General features: G+C 45.2%; 1 protein-coding gene across 2 annotated transcripts; it reads left to right on the plus strand.

Annotated features, from left to right (window-relative positions):
* Window positions 1-28: 28 nt before the first annotated feature.
* Window positions 29-22966, plus strand: LOC144125215 (protein fem-1 homolog CG6966). 2 transcript variants are annotated; one of them, XR_013313352.1, is made up of 9 exons: window positions 29-213; window positions 1244-1393; window positions 4790-5123; window positions 5346-5613; window positions 6757-6898; window positions 11039-11277; window positions 14093-14264; window positions 15454-18768; window positions 18844-22966. XR_013313352.1 is itself a non-coding variant. In XM_077658426.1 (8 exons), the coding sequence occupies exons 1-8, from the start codon at window positions 151-153 to the stop codon at window positions 15943-15945; spliced, it is 1860 nt and encodes a 619-aa protein (XP_077514552.1). In that variant the 5' UTR covers window positions 29-150; the 3' UTR covers window positions 15946-22966. The 2 variants fall into 2 exon arrangements, 1 of the variants encoding a protein (XP_077514552.1); XM_077658426.1 differs by having other exon boundaries at window positions 15454-22966.
* Window positions 22967-24014: the final 1048 nt, after the last annotated feature.

Here is a 24014-nt window from a genome sequence, read left to right on the forward strand (position 1 = left end):
AGTGATGTGAGGTCCGAGGCGGAGCCAGTCCTACGGCCAGCGGCCACCGCAACCAGCAGTGCACCGTTGCTGTCGTCAACTGCGCAAGTTATGGTCCGGCCTAGGGCGTTTGAGCTTGCCTGCGAGCTATAGAAACGAAACGTAAACTTCATGATGGAGTTCAAGAATGCCGTGTTCAACGCTGCAAAAGATGGCAAGCTCAGGCGCCTTAAGGTAGGTTGTTTATTGCGCTTGACAAAGCGCTGTAGGGAGATGTCTTCTGTTTTGTTAGGCTTAGACCTTGCTTTCGTTCTGTAACAGAAATCGTGATGTGAAGAAACTTTCGTTAATGAATGGTCGCGTTTGTGTTTTGACCTTCAGTCATAAATACGTTCGCGTTGAGTTCCTGGTTGTTGCGTCATTTTCGTGTTTGTGCATACGAAGACTCCATGATCGCCACTTGTCTCCGCGCGCCTCCGACTCAGCTGTTCTGTTTTTCCTGTGCGGTCTCTCTGTAGAATGTTCTTAAGACTTCTCATCGCAGAGAAACGTTGTATTGTGTGTGAAAACGGTTGATCTATTAAAGTATGAAAAGCCTGATTAAGGGCTGTAGCAGCAGTCTTTCTCTGCGTCATTGTTCGGAGTGCTTAAGCCGAGCAGCGATTAAGAACCATGTGTATCCGCTCATGACTCACGTCGGAATTCCGGAGCGGTAAAACAATCAAACCGCTTGCTGTGAACACCGATCAAAGAAAAAAAAAATGGTTGAAAGCGGTGGAAGCGCGTATTGTCGTGATTAATAAACCGGGCGCTCAGACCTCTACGTTTGGAGGCCGCTGTACCGTTTTGACATGCGCGTCCCGTTTTAGGGACAGAAAAGAAAGAAAAGTGCCTCTCGCTTCGATTTCGTTACGTGATGTGTATGTCGCTAACTGTCCCTGAACTGCGCGTCTGTACAGTCTGAAAAGCTGTCATTTTAAGGGGTGTTTCGTTGTGATACATATGTCTGCTCACGGCCAAATTGTGTGTACTTATGAAAAGTTGGCACAAAATTGGCTGTGCAATCGGATATTTGTCATATAATTGGAAGACTGAATTGGGCTTGTATTATATTGCGAAAAAATAACCGAAAATTAGCATTTCAGTATGGGTTACGGTGAATTTTTCCTTGCTTTTCTAGCAACTATTGCTGATGCTGGTCGCCATCAGTTCTTGATGCCACTGCTTAGGCATATTAATATTTTAACAAGTCTTAATGATGCAGGTGTTTCTGGACCATAGACCGAAGGAGGAAGTGCAGAGGTTGGTTTCTGCGACAACTAATGGAGCAACTCCACTGGTGATGGCATCACGCAATGGCCACCTTGACGTGGCAGACTATCTCCTTGACAGGTGCCATGCTGACATCGAGCAGGTAACAAATTCACCCGCGTCCAAGCCAGCCATTATGTTTCACTGTATTGAGCAGGAGAAGCTCCACATACCTGACACACAGCCAACGGCTTCACAAGTGCATTCCCAGTTAACGTTATTCTGAAGGGCCTCATTTTTTAACAGCTGTCTCTGCAATTCAGTTCATTTTTTTGTTCTTTTTGCATTGGTCGGCACCACCGTCGGTACTGAAGCCAACAACTGACATTGCTTATTTGGCTGTCAGTCATTATGTAGCGAGTCCCGCCTACCAATATAAAATTTAAAAAAAATGAAATGGAAAAAGAACATCTGCAAAATATGTCCTGGGGTCTCAGTTTTTAACAGTTCCTGGTGGCTATGTTGTGCTGTTTTTTGCATGAGTACAATGCATGCAAGACTGGAGTTGGCTGCAATCTTTTAACTGCATAAACATTTTTACTGACCCTATTTAGGTCTTAGTTTCATTTGGAATGCTAGGACATTTAGAGAAGCAAACCTGATGGTTAATTTGCTAACATGTCACTAAGTGGAGGAGTCTGGAGTCGGCATTCGCATAAGCTTGTCTCAATTGCTTGTTTCAGTTAGTGTCTCTACCCTTGTGTGTTACATTGTGGTTTACAGAATACGATTCCTAGCTCTTAAGCAGAAAGTTGAACTGTAGTGGTATTTCAACCTGTTATTTATCCTTAGTTGTCAGTAGAGGTTGGAGGATAGAAGTCAGGTATTGTTTGCTAAAAATGCGAACTAGGGGTGTGAGCTGCATATACAACATACTAAAACTCCTGTCAGGCCACTAACTATTGTGTTGCAGATGTGAATTATGTCATCAGTTTTGACACAGTAAAACTAATTACTAAAAGGTGGGAGCTATGTGAGCTGACTTGGGTTTTTGAATAACAGAAATCAGGATGCAGAATAATACGTCTTTAGACTTGTAGTTTGTGATTTCCCAAGTGCACAAAAACACTACCAACTACACTGCAGTTTATAGAGAGAGGTATTCTTTAAATCAGCTCCAAGTCTGTGCAAGTGCTAGTGAAGGCGAAATTTACCGTATATATGCAGAATGGCTTTTTCGTACCTTCTGTTCTGATGAGGTGAACCTAGTTTCGAAAGGAAGTAGGCTGGTGCTTGGAAGGAGGAGCCTAGTTTAGGCATTATGTATGGGGATTCGTGGCTCTTTAGTGTTGGTAGGAAGGGTTGCTGAGGTTGTCTCCTACTGCCATTAGTGATGGATGGAATTTGAAAGAACGGTAGAACTGTAAGGGAAAGTGCCTTACGGCTCAACTAAACGTTTATTCGTTCTGTCCACCACCACGCCTGATTTGACATAAGCACCCTGTCCTGGTTCATGTGTCACCACGGTGGCTTAGTGGTTATGGTGCTCGGCTGCTGACTCGAAAGACACGGGTTCAATCCCGGCCGCAGCGATCGAATTTCAGTGGAGGCAAAATTTTAGAGGCCCATGTGCTGTGCGATGTCAGTGCATGTTAAAGAACCTCAGGGGATTAAAACGGAGACCTTCACCGTGGCGTCCCTCATAGCCTGAGTCACTTTGGGAAGTTAAACTCCCGTTAACCAAACCAAACCAAACCTAGTTCATGCAACAAGAAAAAGGTGCAGTAGGTTTTGTGGCACAAACAGGGCGATACACAGACAAGGGGCTAGCTCGTTATTTCAGGAGGCAGGCTCCATGCAGCTGTGCCATGGCTTCCTATGGTGGTCAGGGGGTTGTGTTGCAAGAAAATGGATTAATGTCCATCGACCTTGAGTACTTGTGAGTACAGAGCCCCATTTGTTGATTCTGCGATGGAAAGAAGGGATCAATGCAAGGTACAGGCCTGTTGTAGGTTATGGGTGAGCTCAAGTAATCTGTGGTGCAGATGTGCCTCAATGGCAGCTGCATGTCACAGGAAACTGCGCACTTTGAAGAGCCTGTCTGGATCTCCACTGGGGATGTTACACAAATGCCCACAGAGCAGGGCTTTACATCTAGCCAAAACAGGCCGATGGAGCTTAGCAGCTGTATAGGAGTCAGCAAATTAAGCTTTACTCTCTTTGAATTTTGCGGCACTTTCAAGGGCAGAAAACATGTGCACTGTGGGTTCAGAAGAAGGATGTGGTGGGCTGTGCTCAGTATCAAGGCATTTAGTAGAAAAAGCAAATGCCACAAGGGATGTCTGTTCCGGGGAACAGAAAGTATAATTTGCAGCCATTCTTATCTAGGGGACTTGCTCATGCAGCATGTTCTAGAAGCTTTTAAACTGTAGAATGAATATTTACAGCACATAATATGGACAAGCATTGCACTATAGTAAGGCTGCTTCTGACGAAGTGTGTTGCAGCAAGTAGCTCAACGCAGTAGGAGCAGAGCTACGAGCACAAATCATGGGGGGTATGCAAGGAGGTCTAAAATATAAAGGAGGTAAAAACAGTTTTTCAGCCTCCATAGTTTCATTAAGACTAGCATGTGTTTTGGCTTTCTCCGAACTTGTTTTTGACAAGGAAATATGCACAGTGGCAGGTCATCGGAGAGTATTGGGAGTATTGCAGATGTAAAACTCGAGGACAGCAATGCTCCGGACTGTGGCAGCTTGAACAGAGAAAAATATATATGTGATCAGGTAAAAGGGGTCACAAGTGGCCATTGTGAATTGCTCCGGTGCCTTTATTCCTTTGTTCTGGCAGTCCAGAATATAAAGGCCGGTGCCAGTTGCCACTGAGTGAAGCGTAGTTGTTTAGCTGCATGCCTGTATTATTAGAGTGCTGAAAAAACTTGTCACTGGTATGCACTGAAGCACTTAGATGTTTGAGAATTTTTTGTGTAAAATGGCTTCGGTGGCATGTGCATCAGAGCTATCTAGAAGCAGTGGCATAACAGGGCTTGGCACTTAGAACTTATGTTTTAGATGAATGAAACTCGGGCAGTGGCAAAAGTTGAGTAACTCGTGTGGATTAAGTTGGGTGGTTAAGAGGAAAGGAAGGCCACAGAAATTGTTTCGCACCTGGTGGACACTTGAACCACATTATGAGGAAAGGAAGGAAGGACAGAGTGAAAGGATGGAGAGAGAGCAAGAGCTGCTGCATTGGAAGGTTCCAGTTTAATCTCGACCACTTGATCTTTAATGTGCTCTGGTGTCGTACAGCTCAGGTGCTTTGTACATCTCGCCGCCCATCAAAATGTGGTTGTTGGGCTTGGACGTCATGACTTCGTTCTCAGCAGCTGAATGCCATCAAATAATGCAGCACATGGGCATGCTTTGATTTAACTGATGCCTTAGATGGCATGACATATATTTATATTGCTTGCATCTTTAGAAAGTCATTTGGAGCTGATCTTGGACAGTGATGAAAATTTGACATCTTTGGGGGTGCTGTTGTCCATGTGTATGTGCAGGTGGGCTCGGTGAGCTTCGAAGGCGAGACCATCGAGGGTGCTCCACCACTGTGGTGTGCGGCAGCGGCGGGTCATCTGAGTGTAGTGCAGAGACTGGTGGAGCGAGGTGCTCGTGTGAATGCCACCACGCGGACGAATTCAACACCATTGCGAGCTGCATGCTTTGATGGCCACCTTGCTATCGTGCGCTATCTTGTGGAGCGCGGTGCTGACCTCGAGATTGCCAACCGCCACGGGCACACCTGCCTCATGATTGCCTGCTACAAGGGGCACCTGGACATTGCCAGTTACCTGGTTGCACAAGGTGCCCACGTCAACCGCAAAAGCGCCAAAGGTGTGTGTGCTGTGGCATTCAGAAGCATGGCTTGTCTTGTAGTTGGCTCTGTGCTGCTTGATAAGGCATTAGGCTTGAGGACACAGAATGTTGCACCTGCATCTCATTTTTGTGGGACCCTTTGAGTTGTTGTGGTACCATGGTTGTGGTTCCATGCCGCTGAGTGCAGTGCTGTTGTGGTCTGAGCGGACCAAATTGAAGAGGCCCCTGGTGTTTCCCCAGGGAACACTGCATTGCACGACTGTGCCGAGTCGGGAAGCTTGGACATTCTGCGGCTGCTCTTGGAGCATGGAGCCCAGGCCGAGCGGGACGCATATGGCCTCACGCCCCTTTTGGCCGCAGCAGTGACGGGCCATGCACCGGTGGTGGAGTTTCTCTCCTCTCTGCCGGACTGCACGCGGGAACAGCGCATAGAGGCTCTGGAGCTGCTGGGTGCCACCTATGTGGACAAGAAGCGTGATTCACCTCGTGCTCTGGCTCTCTGGCGCAGGCAAGCAGCACAAGCATGTTCTGGTCTACATGGTTATGATGGGGGGATTGTCTGCACTGGCAACAAGTTTTTCGAACACGGCTCATAGGCAGAAAGACATGGAAATGAGAAATGGCTTCTGATGCTGGTAGTCCTCATAAAAGCGAGTACTCTGTTGTGTAATTTTTACGTAGAAAGGATGCGGTTATGATATGCTTTCTTTCAGTATTTGCAGTCCTCGTCCTGAGACACCTTTGAGGAATTGGTTTCATCATTCATGCAAAATCCCCTAGACACCAGGAAGCTTGTGATAGTGGTGCCTTTTCCCTGTTATCGGCAAGTTTAAGCAAAAATGGATAAGGTGTCCTCTATTTGCGTACGTGTACTACAGACGTGGATGAGTGGGGCCACAGTAGTCAATGGCTGTACCAAATGTGTTTGCCATGTTTACATGGGTCCTACGAGGTGGTACTGATAAGTTTTGCACAGTGCCCACAAATGGTAGCACAAGGCTGCACGCATAGTCAGGGGAAGCATCAACATTCATAAGTCAGCGTGTGAAAACTGAAAAGGCATCGTTCTGTGTACATAGGGAGCTGTGCAAGTGCTGCGATTCTGACGACGTGCGTTACCATGTCTACAGTTTCATCATGAATGGCATGTTAGAACAAAGCGTGATTGTGAAATTCTGTATGAAACTGGTCATTACCCATAAAACATTGTGCCATTTCTGCAACCATCCTACTCGCCAGATATAGCCCATGTTGAGTTTGCCTTCTTCCCAGTGATAAAGATCCAGCATGAATCGCAGAAGGTGCTTGATGCACCTCGGAAAGAACAGCGCATTCCAACAGTGACAAGAATGTTGAAAGCGCTGTATTGCGATGCAAGGGGATTATTTTCAAGGTGAAGGTGTTTAAACGTCGATAAAGCACTTGCTGCTAAACAGAGCTAGTTCCGAAACTTTGATACCACCTCGTATGTAAGATCATTCTCTGCATTTTTGTGTTATTGGCCACCTATGTTTCAGTGCTCTGAATATTTTTAACGTATCTGTGCTCTCACCAATGTGGAGAGTGGTGAGTGTTGACGCATGGCTCATTGTTTAGTTTTTTTTTTGCATTGTGCTGTGGATGAAGCTGTGTGTGTGTGTGGTGTATGCAGAGCCCTGGAAGAGCGCTGCCTCGACCCTCCAATGCCGAAGCCTTTGAGGCCAACCACTGCTGCCTATGGCCATGCAATGGAGGCCAACTCCCCTGTTGACTTGGATGATCTTCTCTGCGAGCCAGACCAAATGCGGATGCAGGTGCGCATCTGCATGACTTTATGGATTTGAGGTCTCTGTTTAAGTCATTTGATTATATTTGCAATTAAAAAAAAGGAAAAAAAAACGCATGAGTGCTAAGGAAACGATTTGTGTTCCCTTTGTAAGTGTGAATACTTGGCTTTTAGCAATTCTCGAGCTCAGGCTAATTTATTATAGTCCAAGTAACTTCTGCTGCTTATTTTTGTGGTCTGGAGTACGTGCCGAATTTGCACAAATATACATTCACCGACCGAAAATTCATTTACCTGATTTTTTGTACGTGCTGGATTATTCAGATTTATTTGTGGCACCACGGCGTGCCCCTTAGAACTAATGTACCTGAAACTTCAGATGCATCACAACTGATTGCTCGATTTTTCTGACATCATTCGCACTAGCCATGGTGCTGCTGCCAATATGCAAGCCGCCATATAATGTGTATAATGGGACCTCATTGATTAAAATTTCAATGGAGATCAAAAACGTGGTCAAATAAAACGGTATTCAAGCTAAAAGGTCTTGAGTGGTGGGGCTGACTTTTTTTGTGGCTTAAGCACATCACACATGCGTGATTGCAGACTGTTATGTTGTCCGCTGATGAATAAGTAGCTGGCCGATTTTTCGAACTGTGAAAATTCAGACTTGTGCACTATTTTGGACTTAACGCCATGCACCGCATAGGAATATGCAGATATTTACGACCAATATTTTGGACCCTGTGTGATCTAAATGTTTGATTTTGCAGATGAAAATAGATGTGGAGTCCAAAGTTCTGTTTTTATTTAATACAGATGCGAGCGAATGTCGCTTTCATAAACTGCCGAGTCTTCTTTGCCACCACCGCTGTGTACAAATTGGCTTGGATATGCTTGGCATTTGCTATAGCTCATTGTTGCCACTTGACTTAAAGGTGCACTAAAGAAGAATCTGAACTCGTCTTTTTACCGCGGAAACTCTTATCTGCACGTTCTGGGCATACTTAGACACTTCGAATTATTGTCCTGTGCGGCTGGCTGCCCTAATTAAATCGGATTAAACGTCCCGGCTCCAGCCTTTTTTTTTTTTTTTTGGACTCAACACGGTAGGTAGGTGGAGTCAACCATTGCGTGGAGTGCCTTTCAGCTAGTCCAGTGGCGGCTTCACTTTTGCTTTTATTTTGTTTTCTTAAATTTCTGTAAATAAACAGTTTCAGTCGCAGACAATATAGCCGCAAATTAGGCCCACGGAAATAAGGTGGACTCTTTGATTTACGTATCACTCCGCCGATGGCAGAGCGGCAAGCCGCCACGGGACTGGCTGACGTGTTAGTTGACTCCTCCTACCTATCGCGTTGAGTTTTTAAAAAAAAAGGCAGGAGCCGGGACGTTTAATCCGATTTAATGAGGGCAATCGGCCGCACAGGACAATAATTTGAAGTTTCTAAGAATGCCCGGAACGTGTAGATAGAGTTCCCGCGGTAAAAAGATGAGTTCAGATTCCTCTTTAGTGCATCTTTAATGGCATAATGGCAAGCTGTTCACAAAGAAAATGTGCAGTTTGTTGATAACAGGAGAGCCACGGCTCAGGCACTGCCATCATGTTGCTACCCCTGGTCACATCCAGACTGAGGCGGCGGCCTATGTGCGTCGCTTCCTTCCAACTTAGCAGTGCTGTGGTGTGGGGGTGGGAGGGGAAGGGGATTTGGTGGGAGATGCTCACTTCCCATGATTTCGTCTTTATACCCGACGTGCGGCGAGATTTTGTCGTGTGAAGCATGAGAATGCGCACAAAACTGCTGACCTCTTTACGGTGAAGTTTGATTTTTCGGACATTCTCGCGGTCTTAAGAGAGTTTGAAAAATCGGTCAATGACTATGACGTGAGGGTGAAGTCTGAGCCTTTTTAGGGTTTCGAAAAAATATACAGTAGAACCCCGCTACAACGAACGCCGCTTCAACGAAATATTTCAAATTCCCGGTCAGCTAGCCATATAATCAGCTAGTTGTCGCCACAACGAATTATCTTTCCAGGTGCGTTTCTGCTTCGACGAAATTTTTGTCCAGTGGAGATGGGCTTAACATTTTTTACGACAAAACAAGCATAACGTTACCCGTCCGTACGTTCATAGCGTTTAATTTCACTGAACACGCTTGCTGGAATCGATGTGTGCCCCATAGTGCGTCGAGTGCGAGTGGGTGGCGCCATTAGATATTGTTCCTCGTCCGTCATATTGACAGAGAAGTGCAGGAAACGTGCCAGCGGATGTCAACCTTGATGAATACATCGCCGTTGATGTGGATGTGGTAGCACTTGAGGAGCTAACCGATGAAGGAATATAGTAAAAGCTCGTTAATTCGAACTTCACAAATAATGGTTTTTCTGTACTACAACATTTCAAAATAACGAATTAAATTCGGCGGTCCCGTGAAGTTCGTTGTAACGAGTTTCTACTGTAGTTAACCTGTTTGAACCTCCCGCGCTTCCTGGCGTCGACTGATGCGTAGTGGCTAAACCTAGCAGCTTTGAAAATCCAGAAGCGTTCTGAGAATCTGGTGCGTTGCATCGCTAAAATTTTGTGCTGCGGGCATCTTCAGACAAAGCGAAAGCTTCGTGCATCTTTTGTTTGCCGTGAACATGAGGCACAGTGTAGCGGCAACGACGAGTTCGTGGTGAAGCGAGAAGCCGCTTCGGCATGTGCGGCCATGTTGTAGAAGCGGGCAGAAGTTAGCTGACGTTGGGCACTTCCGGCCAGCGGCTGACCGCGTGCTTCTGTTGGCGACTGATGGGTGGAAGGATGGACGACACTCGCAAAGAAAAAAAAAGTTTTTCGCACGTAACTTGTAGCGCCCATCCGAAGTCATAGTCTTTCATGGGCGTCGGCTAGGACTGCGCCGACAGTACTTATCCGTATTTCCGAATTAACAGGGCTCAAATTAACGAGTATTTAGTTGTGAGTTTCGGAGGCTGCGCGGAAATTAGGGTAGGCAACTGCCACCGCGGCCGTCAACCCCTACCCTCCGGCGCCGCTCCGGTGATGGCAGCATTTAGGCTTTACCCACTCTTCCACAGTTTTGTCTGGTTCCATCTTCTGTCCTCGTCTAGGACGTGCGCAGCCTCTAACTATGCTGAGGGGCTTTGTTTTTTTTTTTGTTTTTTTTTGGCCACGTGCTGTATGCCAAGCCGCCCAGATGCGGCGGCGCGTAGTTCGAATTATCGTATCGGAACTGACTCGCTTTCGAATTAACAGGCTTTTTTTATTCGCGGATCTCTATGGAGCTTGGCCGGATCAAGTAGTGTAGTTCGAAGTATCCGAAAATTCGAATTTTCGAGGTTTGAATTAACGAGCTTTAACTGTAATGGAATAGGCCCGCCACGACTCCGCCTCATCCAAAGATGAGAGCGACGTGCAAGATGAATCAGCCCTGCTGTCTGCATTTTTTGCATGTGATGGACGCATTTGACACCATTCGTGCTTTCATTGGTGCGCGTGACGACGACATCGTGATGCAGTTGTTGGCCGACTGTGAAACTCGCACCACGACGCTCATGCTCACTAAAAGAACGCAAGCCAAGATGACCGAGTTTTTTGGAAATAAATGATATTTTTTAACAGTGCAGTCAGACCTTAGTTTTTTGGGCTGATTTTGCCATAACGAAATTTTTTGCACACCTCGTGAATTTTGCTGTAGCGGGTTAAACTATATATATATATCAACAATTGTAACGTGAGCTCTAACTTCATTACATCAAACTTATCTAGTTTTATGCAAGTACAAATGTGCAAGAAAATATCTTGTTCATTTGTTTCTCGGAAAAAGCTGTCCATTGCTCTATTACTCTAGTGCGAGGTCTGCAATATACTCCGTTCTTGTGAACTTATGATTTTGCAAGGAAGGCTTCGCAATATTTTTTGATTTGGGTGCTAAGGCAATACAAGTTGATGCTTGCACAGCAATGCCACTTGTCAGCAGCTGGCCCAGGAAGCAGAGTGCTGCTTTTACAGACGCATTGCGTTATAATTTCATTTCTCAGCTGTAACCTCATATCACATCTCTGTGCACATTCATGATAGCATGTAGTTAACGTGCTTGCAGTGCTTGCGGCTGACGCAGTTAACAAGTGAGCTCATCTAAGATTCTTCTTCTGTCTCATCTGTTCACAGGCCCTCTTGGTGCGAGAGCGTGTGTTGGGACCGGCTCACCCAGACACAGCATATTACATTCGTTACCGAGGTGCCGTGTATGCGGACCTTGGTGACTTCAACCGCTGCGTGGCTCTCTGGCTGTATGCGCTGGACATGCAGCAGCGCTGCCTTGAGCCATTCAGCCCCATGACCCAGAGCAGTCTACTGTCCTTTGCCGAGCTCTTCTGCTTCATGATGGCTGAAGCTAGACCAGCAAGGTATGCACTGTATGCAAATTTTCCCTGAAAAGGGTATTAAGGGGATAATTGTGAAGGCGCTGCGCTGTGTTGGTTTCATATAGGCCAAAGTGCAGGCAAGGTACGTGTTTATTGTAGGGGTGCGCAAATGGTACTTTTTCAAAACCAAGTTGAATATGAGTGGTGTAGCTGACAGCAAAATCGGATATGAATTGAATATTTGTACTAATATTCGCTGCCTGTGCAGAGTAGTCACTATTGAGGTATGCACGTGAAAACAGCGAAGTACTAGTGGTGGTGCAGTATGGTTCTATAGTCGAACCTCGTTATAACGAAACGGTTTTCAACGAAATAATCGATATACCGAAGGAATGACGATTCCCCTTGAGCTGGTTTATCACAAGTTATAACGAAGCTATGGCTATAACGAAGTAATCGCCGGGCCCCTTCAGCTTCATTATAACGAGGTTCAGCTGTATAACTTACACCGGTGCAATCTAGAGGGATGCAATACAGATAGCCACTAGGGGGAGCAACACCATCATGTCACATGCATAGGAAAATTAACTTCTTGATAGATCAAGAGAGGGGCATGAGCTGCTAGCCATGCCTCCAGGATCAAGCATCGCGGTAGTGTGTGCTAGGCCTGGCTAAATCCCGCCAGTCGCCCTATCTTGGAGGCCATGTGTGAGCATTATGAGCACTGTAACACAAATAGGCTGCAACACTGATGCCCTCCTCCCACGCAAGCCCATTGCAGCAGCAGGCTGTGCGCCATCAGAGTGAGCACTGTTTTTCAAACAGTTGGTGTTGAAAACTGTGGCGTATCTTCAGAAAATTTATTAGAAAACTGTTAGAAAACATGGAAAGCATTCAATTCACAAATTTTGCTGAATTCCTAATGCCATATGCCATCTTGACCTTGGGCTGCTTGTGATATGTTGTTTTAGTTGACATATTTAGAATCCGAAGACAGTTTTGGAAATCGGAAGAACATGTAATTTTTGGTGGGAAATATCACATTGAAGCTACCGGCCATTCATCTTATAACATATGATCAAACTTCAAATGCAGTTTTCTCAGTTTCATGTTTTTGGTTGATCTCCTCAGCCGTACGCAGGATTTTGATAACTTCATTTTGTCTCACAAGAATAACCTTGGTACCATTTTCTTCGGAGAGAAATAAGGTACCTGATGACATTCTTACTTTTTTTGTTTAGGCCATGCATAAATAGCAATCTGCAATTAGCTTAACGTGTTGCAGTGTCAAATACTGCGACCTTTTACTTTCAACATAATTTATCACGATGACATGCCTTTAGTGAAAAACGAAGAATGTCATCGGATATGGGAACTCTCTCCAGCTATCAATTCATGCAATTAAAAGCAACAAAACTCTGTGGGAAAGTTCATTAAAACTGCATAATAAATTGCCTAATTATGGTCTAGACTTTGTAAGATAACTTTTGATCTAAGACGATCAGCTCAATTATGATTATATTTTGAAATCGGAAGAGAAACACGCATCTGTGTGCAAAATTTCTTGGCATTCCAGCCATAAATAAAAAAGTTAGTTTTAAGACCCTCGTCCCCGCTTAAAGCGGTCCTGAAACACCTTCTGAAAGGAGCATATAAACTTGCTCAATCACAACATTATGTTGTCATGAACACCTGGGCTAAATATTACACTTTACACGCAGCAGAGAACCCACACTCGTGCGGGAAAGTTGGCGAGCCCTTTTTGGCGACTTTTTTAAAGTGTCGCTCTCCTTCGCGTCACGCGTCTGCATATGTCAGTTAAGAGATGGCTGTTAGACTCTTAGATTCTTTCAGATGTCGTACATCTACCGTGGCCGCAACCTGTCAACTACGCCACTTCGGCACATTCCCCTTGGGGGTGTGGGTGGGGGTAATTCCCGTGGAGCAGCGCCCACCTTCCAGCATGCAAAAAGTGACTGGAGGAGAGGGAAAGGCTTTAAGACACCGAAATTAGAGTTTTGAGTACAGATAACTCGGCTTCTAACAAACACATTGAAAAAGTTCTTGCTGGAGGCTATTCGTGAAGTGGTGTCCTTTAAAACATTCTAGGCATACCGCAACTTTGACTTTATCGAGAGCCCCATGCAGAGTCCCTTTAAGTAATGCCTCAGTAAGTGTCCTAGCCTATTGTGTAAGAGACTCACAGTCTTTCTATGTGGCATAAATGTGCCGAATTTTTTTCCCACTACAGTAGAACCTCAATGATACGAAACTTGCGGGGTCGTATTCATGTAATCTGAAATTTCGTACAATCTAAAACCAACAAAATCCGTATGCATGCAAAGTATGGGCAGAATGCATTCGCGCAGATCTGTTTACGGCTGGCAGGATTTATTTACGTGTGGCCACAGCTCACTACTCGTGGTGCATACAGTGCAACTGGCTGTCATGACGTTGGTGATGTAAGGGCAGTACTTAATGCTCAAGGATAAGGTTTTGGCTCGTGCGTTCGTACCATACGTAGTAGCAGCGCGAGAGGGTGTTCAGAACATCGGAAATTCTGCACATTGTGCACAATGCACTCTGGTCGGGGAATTTCATGAATTCGTATCAGTCATGTTCGTTCCATCAAGATCCTTTTCTATGAAGTCTTGGTTCCTTCAAATGGATGGTACTCTGGCAAAGCAGTTGCTGGCATTGCCTTACAAGGCTAGAGCTGCCTGCTTCTAACACCTCTGATCTGAGATTCAGCTTTGTATGATGTGTAGAGGAAAGCACTACATGCCACTTCTTTTTTTGTAAGCAAATGCAAAGGCAAGCCCAAAGATCATTGTTCCTCATTTTTTGCATTTGACAGACCATCCCGGCGCCATCTGGCTCCTGTGGAGTTTGGCGATGTCCTGGCAGTTTTTGAGCGTGCTGTGTCTGAGCTTGTGTCAGCTGGACCCCACATGCCGGAGCCAGCAGAAGCAGTGCAGCGCACGCTGATCATCGCGCTGCAGCTGGCTGCTCTCCTGTGTCGACTACAGGTGGGGGCTTGTTAACCGGCTGCACGTCTTTAGAAGATGCAGTATGTGGGTGACCGAGTTTCCAGCAGAGTTTTGTACTTCTCTTCAATGGCTTAGCATGTTAGTCTCGAATACATGCGCATGATGTGAGTTATGTCAACTGCAGTGTGATTTGCTGAGCTCTGAACCATCCATGGGGAACTACATGCCGTTTCTGAACCGGAAGCAGAATCATGGGCGACATGTGCAGGCAGTGCCAGAACGCTCTAGGGAATCCTGGATCTGACACACTTCAGGGAGTCTGGGAGATGCACAGTGTTGTGACGGTGTACGCTAAACTATATGGACCATTTATAGTGCATACATACCTCCTGGAACTTACATCACCTTCCCCCATTGAGAATAGGTACCCTGTTGTCATTATACAGGAAAACTCTTATTGCCGTGTCTTCGGTCATCAGAGAACAGTGCACCAAAGCAGATGACAAGCAGAAATGAAATGAGCACAAATCCGAAGCACCAAAGCAGTGCCACGAGTTTCATAAATGACTTTGAACACTGTGGAAACTGTGTAGTCAATTGCTGTTGGACACTGATTGTATTTGAGTGAGAAGAAATGTGCAGCGAGGTGCATTTAAGGTCCCTGTCAATATTTTCACAAATTCCATGTGTTTTATCTTCATCTTTTTCCTCTCTAATGTGATAGGAAAAATGAGAGCAGGTAAGAGGAGCCCTTGCCCCTCCCCGAAAACTAGAAGTTGGCCAGAAGAATACATTTCTGACCAGTCAATCTGCTGGCCCGTGCTTTCATGGAAAATAAAATAATGGACGGGAGCCCCAGGCAGTTTGGTGCTGTAGAGGGTGGCAAATTGAAGAAACCTTTATTTCATGCTATCTGGGTGCAATGAGCAAAGGGTTTGTTGGCTCCGTTTCAAGCCACTGGAGTCCACCGAGGTCACATCACAGTTAAGGCTGAAAGGTCTATGTTGCAGGGCACAGTACTGGCCCGTTACGGCATATTTTGGTTGTAACTTTGGAGAAAGGGAAGAACTGGGTTGTATTTCTTGACATGAACGAATGCCAGCCGATTTTCATCAAATTGTCAGTTAACGGGTAGACTGTAATAGGCATCCGATTGCATCCTCCGGTTGGGATGCTGTGCACATTGGCCCATTGACAGGGCTGGACAACATCCAATACACCTCCGCAGGCCCAGTGCAGTGTGGAAGAAGAGGCTTTTCGACGTGCTGCCTACCGGTTGGTGCATTTAGACCTGAGGGGGCCACGGGGCGAGACGTGTCTGCACCTTGCCTGCAGCCGTGCGCCCCTGACCAGCCGCCAGGTGCTGGGTGCCGTCTGCCAAGAAGCCTTTCCAGCTCCACCCCTCGTCCGCCTGCTACTTGAGCTCGGAGCCGACCCTGATGCCACCGACCATGATCGCCGCACACCCTTGCACGTCACGGCGCGCAGTAAACCATGCTCCCGAGCCGCTGCCCTTGCACTCCTGGCTCGAGGGGCACACCTTGACCGCACCGATGCCACCGGCCGCACACCCCTGGACTATGCACCCACCCTGGTGGACTGCAGCCCTCTTCGTTTCACCGGCTTGCAGTGTCTGTGTGCGCGTGCCATTGTGCGCTTTGGGCTGCCCTTCGAAGGACAGGTGCCTCGCCAGCTGGAGAGCTTTGTTCGGAGCCACTGAACAATGGGCTGGGGCCAAGTGTGGTGATACTGTGCCCTTCCCCTTGCACCTACTTCGGGTTCGAGTCAGCTTCTGTTGCCTGATCGGTTTTAGGTTCAAGGAATTCTTCAGTCATCTGCGAGGTAAAGTGCCAGGGTGTTTAGTGTGGCGGCCGTGTGACAAAGGCAGAAGTCAGCCTCCTCACTGTGACAAGGTAGATGCTTTGGATGTGCTACTCTTGAAGAGAACTTCTCATTTTCTGTTTGTTTGTTTGTTTGCCGGGTGTGTGTGTGTGTGTGTGTGATTTTTTTTGTGCTCACAGGGCAAAAGAAGCTTTGTGTGGCAGCCTTTGGGCAAGACTCCCAAGGGGGCTGTTAGCTGCTTCAACTCCACCACTTGTTATGACAGCAGCAGCAGCAGCAGCCACCAGTTGCTGGTGTCATAACATCTGATTTGTCTGTGCCACACTGAAAAACCTGTTTGGCTAAGCTCATGTGCACGTGGCCATGGGATGGGCATATCACATTGTGAACATCGTGATTACAGGATCTCTGAAAGAACCGGGTGGACTAGTTTTGCCACGTGATAATCTGAAATGCAACAGGTGTCCTGGGAAGGGCAAGATGCCAAGTGATTTGCGAAATCTCCTTACAGACTCAGCCAGTAGCACATTACTTTGCCACTGCCAGTGTACAATAAAACTCATCCTACTGGTTATGAACTGGCAGGAGGAAACCTTAAAACTAGTTGTGAATGGGTGAAGAAGACTTAACGATGATTACACTTGCAACAGCAAGAGGATATTTCTGAGATTATTAACCAAGGGCATATCCTTTGCTACGGAATCATTTAAAGGGAGACATTAAATGGAGACTAGCTTTGTTGGAGCATATCATCATTTATTTTTGTGTGATATCATTTTTTTTTGAGGATTGCATGATTGTTGAAATACTGATGTTTATCACTCTCGCAGGAAGATGAAATTTTGTGCAATCTTTGTTTATCTTATTCTCATTAATTTAAAATAGCCTGGAATTTTTAAGCTAAACAAGGCAATGTTGGTGGCGTTTTTTCATAAATCTAGGTTGTTTCCACTCATACACTCTTGCTTGTGGAATTTGCTGCCTTTGCATCTTAAATCACAAAATGCACATTATGTCGCATTTCGCCTTTTGCACTCTACATTTGTCGGCCTTTATGACAAAAGAAAATAGATCAGGTTAACTGAAACCAAGTCCTTCACAATGCTGCCACTATGCTAGCATAAATATTTTGACAAATGTGGCAAAAGGATGAGAGAATGTTCACTGTCTTCTCATGTCTTCTAGAAATTCTGCAGCTGGGCATGTAGCACTACCTCATAGTGTATGTGGTTGTCAGCAACATGCAGAGATGCACAGTACTGGACTTTTAGCCAGTTTATGACATTGTAAGTGTTTTTGCTGTGGGTAATTATCACATCTTGGAGTATGGATTCTGGGACAAGAGGTTCAAGGATGAGTGTTGAGGTATTCAGGCACCTAAGGATTTGAAGTTTGTTGAGCTTAGTAATTTTCATGCTGGGGAATAGGATGTGTCACAGGGAAGCCCTGAAGTACAAAGCCTGTATGAATGTGCTTGTAAAGGTTCTGTGCTCTGAAGTCATTCCCGGAAGCATACTCCCAGAAAAGTTTTCAGTGGTGAGCGTCCTTTTTTACTTTTGTTTGCGAGATGACAAATTTGCTCTTGGTAAGCTCTGCCTCTCTGGAAGATAGACTAAACGCAGTGCAGACTTGAATGGCGGAGGTTTCATGTTTCAAACGCTGTTCTCTCTCTCTCTCTCGACACTAGTGTATCTTCACAAAATGCACCATTGTCATAAACCTAAGCAGGTTTTCATGTTCGAAGCACAGGGTTAAGGAAGATAATGTATTGTGAGCCACACTGGCTGGACTTGGTCCTGGGCGGTCACGACATGCGTAGACATGGCAGGGCTTGTTGCGACGGTCTGTGTCTGTCGCAGCAAGCCTGCATCACTTGTACTTTTTGTGAAGGCCCATGGTGGTCTTTCTCCTCTGAACGTAACCAGATGTGCGTCACAATGTGCGTACCTCGGCTGTGGGCCTGTGCCTATTAAAGGGTCCCTGGCCCCCCTCTGGTCAGTAACTCCCTTCAAACACAAAAATACTAGGATGGTATCCCCTCTGGTGGTTCCATGGATGCTCTGCTACAGAAGAATCCTGTAACGAGTCATTAATAGCAGAGTTGCAGTGATCACAAGCAGGCAGTTGTGCTACTCTTTTCTCTGCTGTGCTATCGCACGCCCTGAGTGACTGGACTCTGCAAGTGAAAAGTTCGCATTCTTCTCCTGTGACATGGCACAAACCTGTCAGATGTCCATGTCAGGTGCCCTGTCTGCTGCGACAGGTGTGTTGACACCTGTCATACTTGATAGACACCAGATTATACTTTTACTCCCCATAGGAACCATACTTCTACAGTCTTCCAAAAGTAAACAGGCAAAAGGGCTTGCTTCTCAGCCATGTAGTGGAGCTCTTATGGCACCCCTGAAGGTCAAAGGTCTCTGAAGGAGGGGACAAGAGTTCTGCTTGCCTTACACAGATTTAGAGCTTAAAGGGTGCCGTAAGTGCTCCACCACACAGCTGAGAAACAAACCCCTTTGACTGGTTACTTTTGACAAAGACTGTACATGTGTGCAGTAAAGCTATGACGTAGAAAAAGTAAGCAACCCTGTTGACTGGTTACTTTTGACAGACTGTACAGGTGTGCAGTAAAGCTATGACTTAAAAAAAATAAGCAACACCGTTGAGTGGTTACTTTTGACAAAAACTGTACATGTGTGCAGTAAGGCTGTGACTTAGAAAAAGTAAGCAACCCTGTTGACTGGTTACTTTTGACAAAGACTGTACTTGTGTGCAGTAAAGCTGTGACTTAGAAAAAGTAAGCAACCCTGTTGACTGGTTACTTTTGACAAAGACTACATATGTGCAGTAAAGCTACGACTCAGAAAAAGTAAGCAAATGACGGAAGCGACAAACAGTGCATAAACCTGAAGGAAAGGCAAGGGGGGGAGAAAACAGTGAAATTTTCTGCACCACTTGCATAGCACAGATACATTCATTTCATCATTAGTGAAGTAAAGGAGACAGCTGCATTCAGAGGAAGTGCGAGCGGGCGTTTTTAAATTTCAAATTTAGCTGAGCCAGCAGCCCAGATGTATGCAAAGATTGCAGTCTTTTTGATGTGGCTGTGGTCGCAGTGTTAGTGTCCTTGATAGTCATGGCTTACTTGCCCTCTTGCAAATTAGTGTCAGCTTTTGAGTGGGACTTAGGGAGGGTCTATCGAAAATTTTAAAATTTGTCAAAAGGTTTATGAGGGCTGCAATACAAAATGCCCGCATGGAAAACCTCTGCAAGCCTCGCAGCACCTTCAGATTGGTTGTTACAAGCAGATTTTTTTATTGTTTATTTCGAGGATGTGCCTTTCCTCTTGTAGTGCTGTTTCATGTGTGACGGCCATTAAGTACTGCTGCAGCTGGCACTGGGTACAGAGTGCTTATCATTGACAGCGATTTCCAGCATACTGTATAAGTGCCATTTGTGTGATGGTGGGCTTTCTTGCATCACAAACGGCTCTTGGTGACCATTGTCTGAAAATAGTTTTGCAAAAAATAGCCCACAATAAGCAAGTGCAGAATAACAAGATAATGTACTGCAAGATGGATGTCCAAACTTGGTGCAAGTTACTTGGTGTGCACTCTGCAGTTTCTGTGTGCAGGTTTTGTTGCAGTATACCCTTGTAGATGCTGTGAATATGCAATGAGTGGTTTTTTTAACTAGGTGCCTTTCTTTGTCATTTTAAGCCAGAGGTGGCACTTATAATTTGTAAACCTGAACTGGAGCACAAAATGTAAGGCTATGTCATCCTGTGTTATGTAGCTGGCCTCTTGTCTGTTTCATGTTATTTTACTATTTCCTCCCACTAGTAGCGGCACACAATGAATGTACGGTGCTTGTAGCATCACTACTGTGCCATCAGTCTGCTTCATCTTGCTGTATTGTTTCAAAGCACTGTCATACTTTTAACTGGCTCGCACCCAAATTTGGAATGATGTGGTCAAAATTGCAAAGATGTCTATTCCTAGTTTTGTCGCACACTTAAGTGCGAAGCAATAGCAGGAACATAAACCCATCATGGGTTGAGCTCTTGCCTTGGCGCCCGCCATTTTTTTTATTTCAAGAATTTTGTTTTCCTGTAGTGATTAGCAATTCATCGCTGCACATAAAGTAACCTAGTGGCTATGGTGCTCATCTGAATGTTCAGTCATGGAGAGGAACAAGCAATAGTAACCTGTGTTGGTAAAACCAGTGCCTCATGGCTTTTCATTGTAGCAGCACTTATTTCTTTACTGCTGTCAGATCTTTTGCTATAGTTTTATTTATAATGCAATGGCCCCCTACTTCTGCTGAAGTTTAGTGTAGCTGGGTTACATGAAAGTTTGGCATAGATGTGGCGGCTGGCTGAGGCAAATGTACTGTAATACATACAGGGGAGTGGTGCTTCAGCCTCCTCCTTAGCTTCACATAATTTTACCCTTGTGTTCAAAATACAATACATTCTGTTGTGATGCCGATGCTATGGAACATCCGTGGTGCTTGAGCATAAAGGGCGGGAGAAGGGGCATCTTACAATGGGCTTTTGCATTGCACAGCAACTGCTAGAACAGTCTGATTTCACGAATAATTTCTCTACCCCAGTGCTGTCTGCAGAAATTACTATTACACAGATTTGTAAAATGCAATTTGTTCCCTAATCGGAGTTGGGTTAATTGGGACATATTAATGTGTTTCTAGTCAAGTTTCAGTTTTAAACTAAAGCAGTGCATTTTTTTAATCTCATGCTGAAATGATGTACAATGAAATCTTGTTAATTCGAACTTTTAGTTTATCTGAACTGACGGCTGGGGGTCCCATCATTCGCATAATTTAGACAGTTTCGGTCCCATTCGAGTTATGAATTATTCAGAGTTGACTGCGTATATAAAATCTGTACCGTTCATTTTCTAACTCGCTCTCGTTGGAACTGTTAGCCACTGAGTGCGTCAGGAAAAAACACGACAGATGAAACATATGAGGCAGAATGTGGAGAGATTAGGCACTCGTCTCAAGGTTGCCTCAGGCTTAAGAGCAGCGGTAAACTGGTGAGGACTACAGGCATTGTCATGGCTACTGCATTAGCTGTGCATGTCCATAGCAAGCATGGTGAAATGGTCTTTTTCCTTAATTATTATTGTGCTCTGAACATTGCCACAAAAGGCACCAGAGCAGTGAATGCTAGAATCTGCAGCGAGATCACTGTTACAGTGATAGCTTTGTACAAGATTTTCTTTTAGCAAACAGCATTGCCATCACCATTGTACATTTTAACAGAGAACCCCTGCCATTACTTCAAGAGTATGCTATCTGTTGTCGTGTGATCAAAGTTGGCTTGGGAGCGAGTGCTCTCAACACAGCTATCATAAGTGAGGCGACAGCAACAGCTGTCACTTCTTTTCCTTCAGCGAGAGAGGAATGTTCACAGTTCTCTCTCTTTTTTTCCACGTTTTTTTGTCCTTGCAAATGGAGCTTGTGCCATGCAAGATAAGTGGAGTGTCAGTGACTTTAACTGCTGGTTCTACACTAAAGACAACTGCAATTTTAGTTGTGTCTCTTGTTGCATGCCATGTTTGAGTTGTCTAGATCATTTGCTAGTAAATCTAACTAGGCAGCCACTTCTTTGCACTGAGATTAGGGACAAGTCGAGAGGCGACAGTTGTTTCCAGAACCTTTTGCTGGCATGTTTAGTAAGATGCCTTAGCACATGCTATGATGAACACATGGGAATGAACAACAGGGCCTGTGTTGTTATGCAAAGTTCCTTCCTGTGCATTCATCTTAATTTGCAGTTATATATGTTGTTCAGTTGTTTCCACGTTTGTGTTTATGCTCTGTACTAAAATGTATTGGGTGTGCATTACTTGGTTACTGTAAAGATCACCCGGCTTGCACATTGTATATGTTTTTTTCCCATGTGCTAAACCAGGCTTGTAAGCACAAATACAAGAATGTGTCTCCATATAATATCTGGTGGATGAAACTGGAAGTATGATGCCTGAAATTATCGCTGTGCCCACAGTGCACAGAGGATGTGGCAACCCGAAAGCACCTTTTCCCTGGTGGCTGTTCACCACAACTCCACTTAGTTCATTGTCTGGCTTGTACATAATTACATCAATCATCTGATGGATGTGTGCAGAGATGACTAACTTTCGCCTTTGTAGGGTGTTAGGCAAGTCAGATTACTGAGCCTAGAGGCACCTGTCATAATTTATTCCCAGTTTTACCAAGTCAGTAGTGCTGCTGATTCCTTAAGCAGTGTGCACTAAAACACAGGTGTCATCTTGTCCCTTTATTGTACCTGTTGCAAACTTGCATTTGCATGGTGGTGCAAGTTACATGCACGAAGTGGCAAAGGCTCAAAACCTTATCGTTCATCAAGTCCAAACGTGACTCTTGTCATGCTATCACAAGTCGTATTGATAACAAGGTAATGTTTTAAAAGTGCAATTATGTTTTTTGTGTTTGCACATTTGTCCTGCCTGTTGCAGACAAGACTGCAAACCCACTTCTTGGCAGACAATTTACTTAGCACATTAGGGAAAAGTTTTCATTCCAGCCAATCTAAAGCATTTAGGTATTCTTTTTGCAAATAATCACTAAAATACTGCAAAAAAAAAGGGGGGGGGCGGCACTAAGTGGTTGTTAGGTCTTGTTTCCATGTAAAATGCCAGAAATACTTGCTTTACTCTGGATATGCGAATGTTGTGTTGGTTTACTTTGCAGCACATTCAATTGCTTCTGCTGAGAGCCGCATCTGCATTTGTTTGCCTTGACAGTTGGATTGTACATAGTCTCTAGAAAGGTTCCAGACTTGCTCCTGCATGGCTGCAGTGATATTTTTTCTTCATCTGGTCTACAGAAAAATAAAGATTATAAATAATAAATGTTCCTTTTCTGTAATCAGTGAGCCACGTCGTGCATTATTGCTCACAACATAAATAAGTACTGTTGTACAACAATTCACAGAGTAGTGTTAACAATAAGTCGCCTGCAAACATGGTTCTGAGCAGCCGTTTCTAGGGTAGAACCCTCGTCTCACAGTCAAGTGTAACTGGGATGAAACAGATGGACCAACATTTGTTCACTACTACCCCCTCCCTGCACACTCCCCAAGTAACGAACTGGCACATTGTCATTCTCTTTGCCTCTACCACTCTTTGTTGATGCCCATTAATCAACTTCTTATCAGAACCCAATTTCTCATTGCCGCACCTTACGCTAAAGTTTACTGCCACTTTGGCTACACATATCAAACGAGGACTGCTTAGTTTTTGGCAAGCTAATCTAAGTGCATTTCATTCAATGGTTACGTCTGCCCAGTCAACAGTCAGTGCAAGTTTGGTTTGTATTGGTCCACAATTATCTGGTGGGAAATTTCCGTTCATGAACTTCACACCCCGTTAAACCCAGCCGGTGGAAGTTTTCAGCAATGGTGTGCTTCCGTTATTAGAGGCCTTGCCACCACCAGCTCAGAGCGGACCTACTCTTCCTCTGGTTGCGAGTAGGCCCAAGAGTAGCCACCCTGTGCAAGACTTGTACTCGGCCATTCTTTACTGCTACTCGTTCCCCTAACCCTTGCAAACATTTACAGGCTAGAGCAATCTGCCTCAGGTTAACCTGTCTGCATTTCGTGTAGTAAAGTTTCTTATTCTGTAATTCTGGACAGTCTGCTGCTTGTAATGCACTCGCACTGGCATCTTCATTACTACAGTGGGTGCAAATAAATCCTACTGCTCCAGTTCTTGATTACCGATGTTGGGAGGTCACTGTAACACAAGTTGCAGTTGTGATCATAGGCATGCAAAGATGGGGGCGTGGTCCCACTAAGGCATAAGGGAAGGGCATGCAGATTTTGTCTTGTATTGTCCCCTGCTACCCAGAACACATGAACAGGTGTGACCTTTGGCTTCCTCTTGCAGAAACAGGCATGCC

This window comes from Amblyomma americanum, chromosome 3, assembly GCF_052857255.1.
Source record: "Amblyomma americanum isolate KBUSLIRL-KWMA chromosome 3, ASM5285725v1, whole genome shotgun sequence".
In the NCBI taxonomy this organism is placed as follows: Eukaryota; Metazoa; Arthropoda; class Arachnida; order Ixodida; family Ixodidae; genus Amblyomma; species Amblyomma americanum.